General features: G+C 34.9%; 1 protein-coding gene across 6 annotated transcripts in view; it reads right to left on the reverse strand.

Moving 5' to 3' along the window:
• Nucleotides 1-14,547, reverse strand: part of Plppr5 (phospholipid phosphatase related 5) — a 111,810-nt gene that overhangs the window by 57,963 nt on the left and 39,300 nt on the right. For all 6 annotated transcript variants that reach the window (XR_002390679.2, XR_002390678.2, XR_002390677.2 and 3 more), the window contains 2 exons: nt 8,627-8,759; nt 5,215-5,465 (listed from right to left, as the gene is read on the reverse strand). Coding sequence is in view for 3 of the 6 variants with exons in the window: in XM_021247842.2 (XP_021103501.1) it covers nt 5,215-5,465; nt 8,627-8,759 (384 nt within the window). In the remaining 3 variants the exon portion in view is untranslated. The remainder of the gene's footprint in view (nt 1-5,214; nt 5,466-8,626; nt 8,760-14,547) is intronic.

A 14,547-nucleotide genomic window follows, 5' to 3' on the forward strand; every position in this document is an offset into this window, starting at 1 on the left:
AGAAAAATTTTAAGTTGAAGAAAAAATTTAATATTCAATTTTAAGAATTCATTTTTATAGCAATATTATAATAAAATACAATTTTAAGCTTTTTCATGATACAGAGGCCCATGAAGGCATAGCAACTAGGAGCTAAGAGTCATAATGCAATGCTGACTAACTTAAATTGTCCTATAGAACAAATCTTCTTTCCCTAATTAGAATGTACACACTGCTGCCAGCAGTCTCCATACTGGTGTTTGCCAATACCATACTTAAGAAACCCCAGACATATTAATAGAATTCTCTGATGTATTTTTCAATATCTCAAAGAGCCTAATAGAATATTTACACATATTAAGCGCACATGTACTAACTGAAATGTCAATGCTCTTTGCTTTTAGCTAGGACTATGAAATCCTCTGACAATGCTAGCGATCTCTGACTTGTTCGAGACTCTGATACACTGTTGAAAATGCAGGAATTTCTTTAATGAGACTGAAGAAGCAAATACTATTATAAAGCCACATGTCAGTCCCAGAATATTCAAATACAAGTATCACTTATGGAAACTAGGTAAAATTAAAGATGGAGAGCACCCATGTGTCTTTGTTTACCACACCAGTCATATCAGTGTTTTTATTTGCATAATTTCACTATAGTGTTATAATATAGTTGTACTATTATAGACCATTGTTTAATATCTGGGCTGAAAGTTGGGGTGAAAAAATAATTCACTAAATATTAAGATTTTTAAATGTAGTTCATAAAGGAATGTGAGGACAGAGAATCAAGATGAGTGACACAGGGGGTCCACCACAGTAAATATTCTGGATTACAATGAGTACTTCACAGACATCCTTTGGACCTTCTGTCACCTCCACTATAACCTTAGCTGAAGGCTAACAGGAGTATCAATCAAATAAAAATAGTGGCTGCAGCACCAGTTGTCATAGTCATAGTACAGCTGTCATGTTATGCGGGCATGCTCGGTAAATATTTTGGGTGTATTACCTAGTAGACAAGACACTCATTCAAAATTTCCCATTTGAAATTTAGAACAGGAAAGCATTACAACATGGCTGTCTCATGGTGGGTGGGTCTCACTAGCCAGTAAAGACAAACACAGGAAGGCAGCACAGAACTTATCTTTTCCCCTACCACAGTCCTTGTCCTCCAAATGTGATTTCCAACTGGTCTCAGGATAACAAATGCTACCGGTAAAGTGTCATGCATTCCCCAAATTTCTGTACCCCAGAACGAAGGCTGTTCATGCTTTTACAGAATTAGGTAAAAAGTCACAAAAGTGAAGGGAGCAAACTAACACCAGTGGGTTGTGTGTATTCCACCTTTGTCTTGGCTGCCTGTGAAAAGCGGTTGCTGCACACAGGATCCTGTGAGCTGATTGGCAATGTGGCAATATATGCCTTATTTTTTTGGCAATAAAATATAGCTATGTGGGTAGGATTATGCTGATGACTGCCCACCAGTGAGAACAGAGGGAAATGACATTATAGCTTTCCACTAATATTCTGGGGAAACACTGGTAACTTGTTGAATGTCCACATTTTCCTCTTATTCCAATACATTTACTTCTTTATAATCTGACTTGGTGGCACCTCCCATCTACTGGTGGAGTCTTTTCCTTGACCCTCAACAGCCTAAGCAGACCTTGGGGTTTGTTGGAAAGACAAAATATAGTAGTAGTAACGTCTAGGAAGCTGAAGAACCTAACCCTCAAGAAACTCTCTGGGGAGGCTGCACTAAGATACCCTTGGGAAGATGACCTGAAAGAAAGACTTCTCCAGGAAGATAGAGGCACAGCTATTTGATCTACCTCACCTGCCATTGATCCCAGGTGAATGCAGGCCAGGAGAGAAGCCCAGGTCAGACCACCAGGAAAACTGCGAGTCAATGCCCTAAATCCAGAGGATAAAAGATTGCTGTTGTCTTGAAATGATTTGTAATGAAGCAATGTATAATGGAAACGGAGGCCAACTTTGTCTTTTTTCAATCTTAATTTCAAAAGGAAACTAAGGTCAGAATTGGAAGTGTCCCAAAAAGATGATTTTATGCCTTTTTGTTTCAATGATTTATGGAGTTACTTGGAAAGTTACTAAGCATGATTTTTCATTCTCAACTTGGAGATTCATTTGCTTTTAATTGGAAAAATAATTACTAATTTCATAGGGGAATAAATACCAAAAAGCTAACTTTAAGTGTTATTCTAATGTAATTTAACAGTGAATTATAAATTTGGTAGTTGAAGGTTAAATAACCTTCAGAGTTTTTCCCCCCTAAAAAACCATCAGAATTCTCAAAAATAGACACGGGGATTTTTATTTCCCTGAAAGTTTTCAGTAAAGCAAAATAAAGCTCTATTATCAAATTATTACCAACACCTTAACTGAAGTCGCATGCTTAAAGACAGCCCAAATTTCTTAATTTTATTTACTAATCCATATATGGAAGCATCAAATATTCCTCAATTTTTATTCAAATACTTCACAATGGGACTTATTTATTTTTGTTTATGAGCTTACATATGTTTATAACACATTAAATAATTTCTAAATCATAAGACTTTTCACAGAGAATATTGATTATATGACTGTTTTCTCGTATTTAGGAAAATCTGGCAAACATTTCATGAGACTGCATTAGTTTAAAACACCAAACTTTCCTATCATAATGTCTTCCCAAGGCCCCTCTGGTGAATTAGGGAAGAAGTATATTTGTATTTAAGTTCAAATATAATGGCAAAACCTGACTGAAAGTCTGTACTTGCAGCAGGAATTATATTCGGAGTTACCATAGCAGCCACCCACATTCATACACACATACAAAAGGGTAATGAGGTAAAGAGGAAGGCAGTGAGCTGAGCACAGTAGCTGTTATTAAACAGACAGAAGTACCTCAATGTCATTACAAGCAGGGATCCTAACTTTTATTCTGAAACACCTTTAAGGATAGAAGATTTCCCAATGTCAGTGTGTTTATTAAATAATTGTGCTTTAAACTCTTCTGCCATCTGTAACCTGGCTTTTACACTTTACTGGATGCTGAGATTGTGCAGGAGAACATAAGTTCCTACACTTTCTAAGTGTTCTCTTCTGTAAAATGGATGTAATAAGACCACGTGTGTCAGAGAAATGTTACAAGGATTAAAAAACATAGCACAAATAATCAATTGATAAATTAAAAATCTACAAGAATTAGTAAACAAGTTAGTAAAACAAAAATCAATTAATACCTGGTTAATAGTAAATGCTCAATACATATTTCCTAAAATAATTATGATTAATTATTAATACCCTCAAGTCTTTATTACAGACTAGACAGGATGCTCTATAATCCATAAGTTGCTAAAACAAATACATTCAGGTGAGCAGTAGAACTGGGGAAAGATAAGATATTAATATTCTTCCAGTAACTGAGAAGATAATGCCTTCTCCCATAGCAACACTCAGAAACACTATTTTGGTGGACTAAAAAGGCCAAGTATTTCATTACAGTCACACATTCACCACCTCTGAAGAATGCTGGTTACACAGTAAAATCTAACATCTATCAGTGATAAACTATTTATGCAACATTAGTTGGGGACAGGGAGCATTCTGGAATTTGTCTTCCATCATGTGCTTCAACACGTATCTATATGCAGATATATTTGCAACTTGTACACAGATATAAAGGTACACATCAGATTTTGAAGTAATGGCAATGAATACAAAGTGTTTTGTGACTTCTCACTCATTTTAAATCTTCATTTTAAGGCTGAATGCTTCACATTCAGCAGAAGTGGAACATGTAGTCAAGAAACTTAGTGAGCAGGAAAAATATGCATGTGTTAGCATATTTCATATCAGGCCCAGAAGTACCTAACAGTGTGTAGAAGAAAGCAAAGCTGATGAGCTGAAGAAATCAGGAAAAAAGAGAGGAAAAGAGTTGGCAAGTGGAGTGAGAGGGTAAGAAGGGACTTGTAAGAGACAAATTCTGCAAAATTCAATAGGCAGTGGACGAGAAAATGGATAGGATAAAACTGAATACTTAATCCATGCAAATTTTCTTGGTGGGATATTTTTTAAGTCCAGGCAGTGAGAAATAAAAGTAATTTGCCTTAAAACTTTTAAAAATGTTAAAATGCACATCTTATGGCTTCTAAAATTATCTCACCATTGTAACAGTTTAAATTGTCCTTCCATCCAATAACCTTTATTTCCATTTTCAAGAAGAAATGTCACAGGGTATTTCTATAGACTCTCTCTGCTTTCAGTGTGACTGACACAATCACATTAGAAACTTCTCCATTGTCAAGTAGCTTTTTGAGGATAAAAACAATACTGAATTTTTCCAAGTCATTAGAAATACTCAAATCAGGCTTCAAACTGGGCCTGAGTATTTGTAAATCTCTTGTTAGTAAATTGAAATTGGAAGGAAGTAGATATTGGTTCATTAGAAAGGAGAACCCTAAAAGACATTTAAATGCTCAAGTTCTTATTGGAGTTTAAGGAAAAGCCTATGGAGAACACCTTCGAGTCCAATTCCACAGCTGCAAGGTAAATCCTGGTGATGGCAGTAAGGGGTCAAGAGCTGCCCGCCAAACCTGCTCTTCTTTCAATTCTTTCCTACACTAATAATACACTCAGTTGTGACCACTTACTCTCAACTTACAGGTCCTAAGATAGCTGCACTCAGGGCCTAGCTCTTACCACTAAAATGATAGCAAATGCTTGATAATAAAGGCAAAATACCATTTCTGAGGATATTTCAGTTACTTTGAGAAAATATTAAAACACTGATTGAGACACTGTGATGATTCAATTACCAATAATAAAATTGCTTTCTATAAACAGAGTGTCCCCTCTTTACCCCCACAAGGGAATATTAGAGCTTGAGTAGGCAGCCAAGAGCCCAGACACTTATCTTAATTGCACTATTACCAGTTCATGGGGAGTGCTACAGAGCAAATGTGTTTCCATTAAGTCCTATTTAACACAAAGACAAACATATTCACAATAGAAATATGAATAGCTATATTTTTATTATAACCAACTACCCACACATAAGCTCATGAGAGTCAAATGACTTAATTTCATTCACAGTACAAACAGCAATTATTAGAGATAAATTAAGTGGCCAGTAGAAAGCTATTACTATAGTGTACAAAAAGTAACTTCCATTATGGCAAGGAAAACGACTTGTAGCTTAGAAGAATGTGTAACCCTGACTTACTGTCAGATACATGGCTGCGTAGACACTGAGAGCCGCCTCTTTGGATGGGAATGTTTTCCTTGCCCTCATGATGAGATCTGGGTTCCCTGTGCAAGCCTCTTCTCCACTGATGAACTGTGTGTACTGCTGACATCCTAGTGCCGTGTAGTTGGGCTTACACAGGGCAAGAAAATGTGGAGCCAGATTTCCTGTAACAACTTGTCCAGCATTTACAAAGATATCTGTTGCAAACAGTCCAAATGTATAAATTCCTGAGGAAAAAAACCAAAGAATTTTAGTTCCCCTCTTTTTTTTGTATATCAGCTCAAAATAAGCCAAAATGAAAATACTTTAGACACTATAAAATATTCTATACATATGTACCCTTGGTTCATTTTATTTCCCTCCTTTCCAGTTTCTCCCTTAGCTTTCTAGAGTAGTAGGAGTGTTAAATTATTTAACACATTGAGCTGTCTACCATGGGCTACATTTTTATGCATGGCAAGTGTAGAAGACATAAGATAAAAGAAGAAAATATATTCTAACGGTATTTTTGGGTAATGTGATGTTTAAATGGAGACATGTATCCCTTGAAAGGTTATTGTCCATCATGTTTTACTAATGTTAGCAATTTTTATTTTTTCCTTATTTTTGAAAATAATTTTTGTCTCACCAACACAAAGCAAAACAGTTGTCTCTCTCTGATTAAGTCTCTTAAGCCCATTCAGACTGGCATTAGCTCTGCTGGAGGTGCCAATTAGCAGTAAAATCCAATGCCATCAGTTCTCATTTAAGTAGAGTGGAAAATCTTAAGTAAAGCAGAATGCTTTCAGATTAATCTTTACATTTCCTTCAGAAACATTTTTAAAAAGCACAGGAAATCTGGTAATTTAGTTCCTCCCTCTCTTTTATAGATTGGCTATTTATTAAATGTGGGGGCAATTTAGCAAATAATAAGGCAATTAATATTATCATTTTAATTATCTTTATGGTATTAAAATTTATTTATTTGAGTTACCTGAAGGTATAAAATAAGTACATAGATTTTTTTCTCCTTTTGTAAGAATGTTGTCCATTTACTTGAATACCAAAAATATTTTCTAAGTTCTGAATCATTGGTCATTGTTGTCAAAACTCAAGGAAAAATAAATTATTTGCTATTAATTTCAATAAACTTACAAATACAGTGTTCAAGGGTGTGATCCTGATGTAAAGAAATCCATTCTTTCATAATTTAGGAAAATAAAATCCATCAGGACCTTTTAACACTATACCAAAATAATATTTCCTTGGTTCATTGGTTCATTTAACAGTAATATAACTGTATCATAAAATTACGTTTTCTTCTTAGTCACATATTTTTTGTTTATTTTCTACCTTTTCATCACTATTGTCTATTATATGGAAAATCACCTTGAAAGTTGCACAAGATCAAGTAATTTTCCAATATTAGAGGCCTGGTTCTTCATTCAATTTCCAAATATTATACAAGATTTATGCACAAAAGTTTTATGCACAAAAACTTGCATGTAGTATCCAAATGTCAATGAAACAAAGGCATTAGTTCTCCTTTTATCTCACAATTCTAATTGGAAACAATAATACCTTTCTTTACTCTCACTAGCATTACATGAGTCATATCAAATAAAGGTTACTGAAAGCAGAAGATTTGCAAAAGCAGAGAAATGAAAGAAAACTGAGCTCAGTAAGATGTTAATGTATACAGTCTCACCTTTCAAAATCCCAGGTCCAAGCACATGAATCTAAATTATGAGCTTTCTTCATCTGTACTCCTTTGAAATCTAGGCTAAGATGTTCTCACTTTATTTAACTAAACTATTCTTCTTATCTAGCAAAATAGAAGTAGGTGATAAGAATATAGAAATATCTCTTGATACTGCTAAAGTTCCCAGATGTGTTTTAGAACTAAAATGTCAGTGCATCAGATCTAAGGCCATTGTTGTAGTTGACTACACAGATAATTATAAAAGTGGGATCCCATGAGTGTATCTGACCTGCTGACCTCAAAAAGTCACTATACAGAGTGACATCTTCTTATATAGTAATGTTTCAGTTATAAGCTTCAGTTATAATGGAACAAACTAAAAACACTCAAATCATGAAAAAGAAAAAAGAAACAAACCAAGCTCTCCTAAATGTTTTATAAAATTATATAAGTAATAAACAAGCAAAGACTTAAAGACTCAGCTTACTTGGCCTCACACATTATTTAGAAATATGTGTGCAAATGCAGGAAAATATTTTACTTTTAAATAGATAGAAAATAATGTGCTTAACAGTATTTAGGAAAGCATCAATTCATCAAATGCTTTTAGTTTTGTATACATTATTGGTTACTGCTTATTTTGTTATTCTAAATGACTGTAGTACAAAGAAAAATGAATCAAGTAAAAATACTGATGCATATAAAAAATAACTTTATAAGATTTCATATAGAAGTTATTCCTACAACAAGTTAAATGAGAGTTTTGAAGATACATAACTTGTTGGCAATAAAAAGAACATTTAATGGATAGGGAGGCCTTTTGTCTTCTGAGAGATATATAGGCCTGAATGTATCTGGCTAAACTTTATTGAGTTTATCTATGTATTTGGTCACCCATGCATAATATCTCCAAAGTTTTTGTTTTGATCCCCTCAATAGGAGAAATATAGTGAATGATTACAATATTGCTAATGTATCAGATTTTATCTTAGATGCATATATCTATATCTATATATCTTGTTTATACAGTACTGGCATTCTGACGCAGGGACTATTCTATCACTGAGCTACATCCACAGCCTTTTTTATATTTTATTTAAAGACATACTCACTTTTATCTGCTGAATCTAGGAAACAATAATTTATATTAAATTTTGTTGTTTCAGTTTAAAAACTTATTTTGACCAAATTTCTATTGAACTGAAATAATGTTCAGTAATTTGTCAGTGTTCATGTTTATTAGTGGTAATATTTGAAATTGAAAATTAAAGTACCAGTAAATCTAACTTCTATAAAACACCAATATACTTTTGTTTATATAAAAATAGCTCAATGGAGCAGAGTACTACTTATCAAATATAGTATTTTCCAAGCATTGTTCTTGTTTTTATGATAGTGAACATATAACCTAGGTTAACATTTCTCTTCAAGCATTGTTTCTGAAATTTTATAAACATAACAAGTCATTTATTTTAATTATACAATTTTTAGATTCTTAAAGAATATTAAATATTCAAGTATTTGAGGTCAGTCATTTTTTCTTTAATGTGGAAATGACTCCTGAAGTGGGATATTGCAAAGTGAGAAAGTCGTGTGTGATGTTCATTTGTAAAATGAAACAAATATTTCACAGAAATTATAACCAATATTTGCATAAATTCATAATATTGTTTCAGCATGAATAAAAACAATTCAAGGAACACATACCGAGGAATCGGACAGTTCTGCGCACCAGTGGGTTTATATAGCAACAGTCTCCAGTTAAAATAGTTTTTTCCTGATTTTCAAAATCTCGTGTGGCAAGTTGCAGGCAAAACACAGCTGTTTCTCCCACTATTATCTTGCAAAGAAAGAAAGATTAAAGAATATTAGAATATAATCAATATGAGTTTTTTTATTTTTTAAATTAAAAAAACCTCTTTGAATAATAATCTTGATGTAAAACTGAGCTATACTGGCTGACTAGACATTCTTTTTATACTTTTTCATATATAAACACATATGTATATAAACCACATTTCTCTCAATTCAAGGAAGTATTAAAATGATAAATTATGAACAAAAATAGACTATAATACTGTTGTTTTCTAACAGACTACATTAAAATGGAATATACAAAGGAACGCGAGGGAAGTAATCAGTTATTTTTGGCATGTGATTGAGTTTCATTTTCTTTTAAGTGACTATGCCTTATTTAAATTTAACTTCAATTTGAATCTTCTATAGAATTTGAAATATTCTCTGAAAATATTTTTGAAAAAAATCTAGGATACACATACTAATTTAAAATCATATTAATAATTCTGCCAGCAAAAACACATTGGATCTTGAGATTATCCTATTCTGAGCTATTATTAAGAGTTCCATTGTAATCATTAACATATTCTTTATACCTTAGTATATATGTGCTGTATTCATCTACATAGAGACCATATGAAGCAGGAAATATTATCATACTCTTTTTGCAAATGAAGAGATAAAGACTTGGAACACAAGTGAACTGCCCAAGAGCTAGTAAGGAGAACTAGTTTCTTGTATAGATTAATTGCTCTTCTTGTGACTAGAAAGACCTGGCTGTCTTCTACTTGTGTTTGTACCATTTGCAGTTGTTTTCACACATGCTTCTCAAAATCACCAGCAAGTTATTAAAGCAAATATTATTTTTTCATTTTATGGATGAGGAGATCAAAATTTAGGAAAGGTAAATATCAGTTCCCCTTTAGGCCAGTCAGAGCCAAGCAGCAATTTCTGACTGATCTTTCTTTTGGCTCTATTTAATACCATGGACAACAGCTAAGGATTAATAAAAGAAAAAGAAACTGGAGTCAAGAAATAGTATGTCTGCTAATTTGTCATGGTTAGTTTTGTCCTTAGGACTGTATGTCTTTTACAGTATCTCGCCAAGGTTAACTAGCATGCTGTGTTGAGTCCCTGATATTCTCCAGGTGCTGAGGTTTGAGTGTGTTCCCCTGAATCCATGTGTGGGAAACCCCAATATGACGTGTGAAAGACGTTTGGAGATAGGTCCTTTGGAAGGTAATTAGGATTCAGTGAGATCATGAGCTTGAGGCGCCATTATGGCTTCAATGTCTTTGCAAGAGAGAAACCGCGTGGCTTTATTAGGAGAGACACGATATAGCACACTTGAGCTGTTCCCTGTGTGATGCCCTCCCCCAGCTTATGATGCAGCAGTAAGGTCCTCACCAGATGCCAAGCAGATACAGTGCTGGCACCAAGCTTTTGAACTCCCTAGTTTCCAGAATTGTTAGCTAAATAAGTTCCTATTCTTTATAAATTACCCTCTCTCCAGTATTTTGCTATAGAAAGAGAACAGAGGACAGAAAAAAGACTAAATCACCAGGGAAATGTTTTGGTATCTCTATGAAAAGTATGATTAGAAGATATGCAAAGTAGTAAGTAGAAGTAGAGAAGGGGGTCACAGAAGACTGGGGTATTTTTATTAACTAATTTTATTGGGATATTTTAGATATACACATTCATCACCTTCATCATAGGGAATTTGTACCTGTACATGATATATCTTAATTGCTCTTTTTTCTCATTCCCCTACCCTCCCTTCAACCCCTCTTCCCTTCCTTATTTACAAAAGTTTTGTTTCTATTTTTTCCTTATTTTCTGTTTTTTAAATTTTCCTTTCCTTCCTTTCCTCCTCCCTTCTCTCTAGTTCTCCTTCCCATTTGAGCATTTTCTTCCCATTTCATAATATCTAGTATACATTTTCCTCCTCATGTACACTTTTGGCTTCTCACACCAGAGAAACAATGTGATACTTATACAAGTGTGTCCAATTTACTTCATGTAAAAGTATGGTCTCCAGGTGCATCCATTTACCTAGAAATGTCTCAAGTTTATCTTTCTTTATGGCAGAGTAGTACCCCATTATATTAAAAACCCCACATATTCTTTATCCATTGGTTGACTGGGTGTTTTGGCCATTTCCAAGATTTAGCTATTATAAACTGTGCTGCTGTAAACATGAGTGTGCATATATCACTATAGCATGATGTTTTTAATTCTTTTGAGAAGATACCAAGAAACGGAATAGCTGCATCAAATGAAACCTCTAATCCGAGCTTTTTGAGGAATCTTCATCTTATTTCTACAGTGGTTGCACCAGTCTACACTCCCACCAACAGTGGAAGAGGGTTCCTTTTTCCCTACAACCCTGTCAGCATTTGTTATTGGTTGATTTCTTGATAGCCCTTCTTTCTGGAGTATGATAGAATCTCAGCGCTGTTTTAATTTGCATCTCTCAAATGACCAGTGATGGTGAACATTTTTTTTCATATGTTTATTTGCTGTTTCTACTTCTTCATCTGAGCAGTGTCTATTCATTTCACCTGCCCACTTTTGTATTGGGTCTTTAAATTTGTAGATTATGGTTTTCTTTATTCTTTTTGAGTTTTTCATATAGTCTAGATTTTAGTTCTTTGAGGAACAGCTGGCAAATTTTTTTTCTTCTTTCCATAGTTATCTGTTCACTCTCTTGATGGTTTGTTTTGCCGTGCTTTTTTTTTTTTTTTTTTGGTACCTGGGATCTAACTTAGGACCTTGCGCTTACCAGATAGGCACTGAGCTAAATCCCTGGCCCTTGCATATACTTTTTAATAAAATTAGATCCCAGTTGTTGATTCTTTGTAATGTTTCCCACGTAATCGAGGTTTTGTTCATAAAGTCTTTGCCTACACCTATATCTTCAAGAGTTCTACATATTCTCTCTTCCAGCATATTTAGTGTTTCTGTTTTAATATTTAGATCTTTGATGTATTTTGATTTCAGTTTAGTGCGTGGTGAGAGACATGGGTCTGAGATCAGATTTTCAATCTATTTCCACCCTAAATTGAACAAGTTACAGCGTATCTATTCATTTTAACCCTTTTTTGTAGCTCCTCTTTCTCTTTTCGAACTATACCTCTACTGTATTTCTATGAAGGTCAAGATTAAATGGAAAACCAGAAAATGTTGAGTTGAAGCTTATTTTACAAGTCTAGACTTGCCTATCTGGTAATTCTGGGTTGAATTTGGAAAAGACTAGGACTTCAAATTTCTCATGAATTTTAACTTTGCCTTTGGTGAAGGAGAGTAGGTGTGGTATGAAACAGTTAATCCAGGTAAATGAGGCACAAGAGCTATTTCACATGCGTACATGAGGTGTCACTAGGGCCTGAGAGAAACCAATACACAGATAATCTGTGTTTGACACTTTTTTATTTCCCTTTCTGAGTAACTCTTTCATGTACTACCTCCTCTTTTCTACACATCAAAATATATTATCACCAGGATGCTTTCTAGGCTTTCAGTTTCAATTTCTAGGTTTGTTTTGCTGTAGGATGTTCGAAATTCCAACAATCTGCCATCCACTCTGCTTCAAGATTAACCAGGTCCCCAGTGAAGGATTCCTTCTTCCTGTTCTCCACAGAAGTGACTGCTAGGTCTCCATTCCCAGGTTGACCTCACTTTACACCATGCTGAACCTCAGCTCAGGAAGCTGACACACTCAACTCCTTAGACTATAATAGAATATAAGCAATGCTTATGGAATGTGTAAATGTATCCCATCCTCATGGAGTTTACATCTTCAAAAGATCAAAATGTCCTAGTCTGCTATTGACCTTCTGAAAACCAACTTCTACCTTGTTCCTGTGACAAAGGCTCCACCTGATACTCTACTTTTTATAAGCAGATCTGGTGTGTACTCTTCCTGACTTGTTAACTCTTCCTTCCTAGATTCCTTCTACACTGAGAATTCACTTTCAGACTGAGAAGTACCTTGCTTGGACCACTCTACTTGGGGTACTCTTCCCACTTTTTCCTGATGCTGACTTTGGCTGTCTGCATCTCAGCATATTCCATGTTCCTGCATTTGTTTCTGTATTAAACATATCTGCCAAAATAGTGTCTCAGTCAATGTCATTTGGCTACTACTATTAGAACTTCACTCAAACTTTATTAAGCAAGACAGGATTATTCTAGAATTGGTGGGTTATCACAGAGTCTATAGGAAAGGGTTGGAGATTAGGACCATAGATGAGAAGTTCTCATGAGTTCAGGCAATAGCTTTTAGACTCCTCCTCTTTCTTCCCCTGGGGTCACACTGTCTCCCATCTCAGCTCCTCTATGAATACCCAACTTGTTCTTAACTTTCTGCAACTAGTTTTCCTGCTTTCTAGCATATATGTTTGCCCTCAAAGTCTCTAGAAATCTTATTTTGAACTTATTATCTCAAATGAAGGAAACAATTCAAAATTCCCCAGAAGTTCAGTTTCAGGGAGGTCTCTCTCTTGGTCCAATTAACCAAAGTTAAGAAATTGTGTCATTATATATAAGAACTAGCTTTCTGGGTACAGAAGGTGGTTCTCAAAAAGAAGAGGTGTCCTGTAACTCATTCCCTACACCTTTCCATCCAGTTCTCAGCCTACCCTAACCCTATCCACCATGATCTTTGGATGTTTTCCATATGTCTATTTGGACTTCATCTCATCCAAGTTGTTTTCCTGGGCCCTGGTGTCTGCTTTCTTCCAGTGGTTATATCTAATTCACATGCTCTAGTTTTCTTACCCTCTAGAATTCATTGTGACATCTTGGAAATTTTCCTCCAACCACATTCTCTCTTAACTTCTCCCACCAGATTTCCTGTGTGAAAACTCCTGTTGCTTACAGTTCTTGGATAAATTTAAGCAATAAAGTAAAAACAATTCTAGTTATGGTAAATAAGTTGAGTAAATGCCTTCTGAGGGCAGGATGGACACAATGCCACTGATGTCAAGGGAAGCTTTATAGTTTAATTGAAAACCAAAATAATTAATAAAGCTGCTGGTCCACATATGCTGAGTTTTGTTTGACTGCTGTTTTAGTCACAAGTCACTGAGGGTATCTGTGGTGGCTTTGGACTGATGCCCAAGTGCTCTGATCCACTGCTATATCTGTGCTGAGGCCATTCTTCCTAGCCAATGCCTACTCGACATGGGGCATTAAGGAACATCTATTCTCTGAAACATGGTACCTACAACTGGAAATTTTGGTTTGAAGATTCTCCATGGCCTTGACCAAATCTTTCTGGAAACTGTGCTACAGTCTGATGCACTACTCACCAATCCTCCTTTCTTCCCCTTTTTCTGCACTGACTTCAGACCTCCATCAGTCTGAAGGCTCTCCCTACTTTCTCTGGCTTACCTGCCAACCTTTTTCTTTTCCTTGTGTTTCCTCTAATAAATCTTTTACATATCTAATCTCATTTGTATTTGCTTCTATGAAAACATAAACCAAAACAACATCAAAGACAGTATGTGATACTGAACACACTTAAATGAAGAATTGGGATTAGATAAGTCTAGAGAATCTAGAAGCATTCCTAACCAGCCAGACAGAGTGAAGAGGGGTGTGGAAGTAGCTTTTCCCCTGGTAACTCTCTGCTTGATCTCAACGGAGGTTACAGTAGACTGAGTTGGCCTTGGAGGGAGAGGTATATAAGTAACATGTTAACCATTGTCATAATCACTGAAAAAGTTACTGATAACAAGTACATCATTAGCAACAATAATAATGTTGTTAATGCCAATAGCATTAATATTCAGTATAACATATATATGCAATCATATTCAATTGAT

The sequence above is a fragment of the Heterocephalus glaber genome, unplaced genomic scaffold, assembly GCF_053883595.1.
Source record: "Heterocephalus glaber isolate CG9 unplaced genomic scaffold, H.glaber_assembly_v1.0 deba00001442, whole genome shotgun sequence".
Classification (NCBI taxonomy): Eukaryota; Metazoa; Chordata; class Mammalia; order Rodentia; family Bathyergidae; genus Heterocephalus; species Heterocephalus glaber.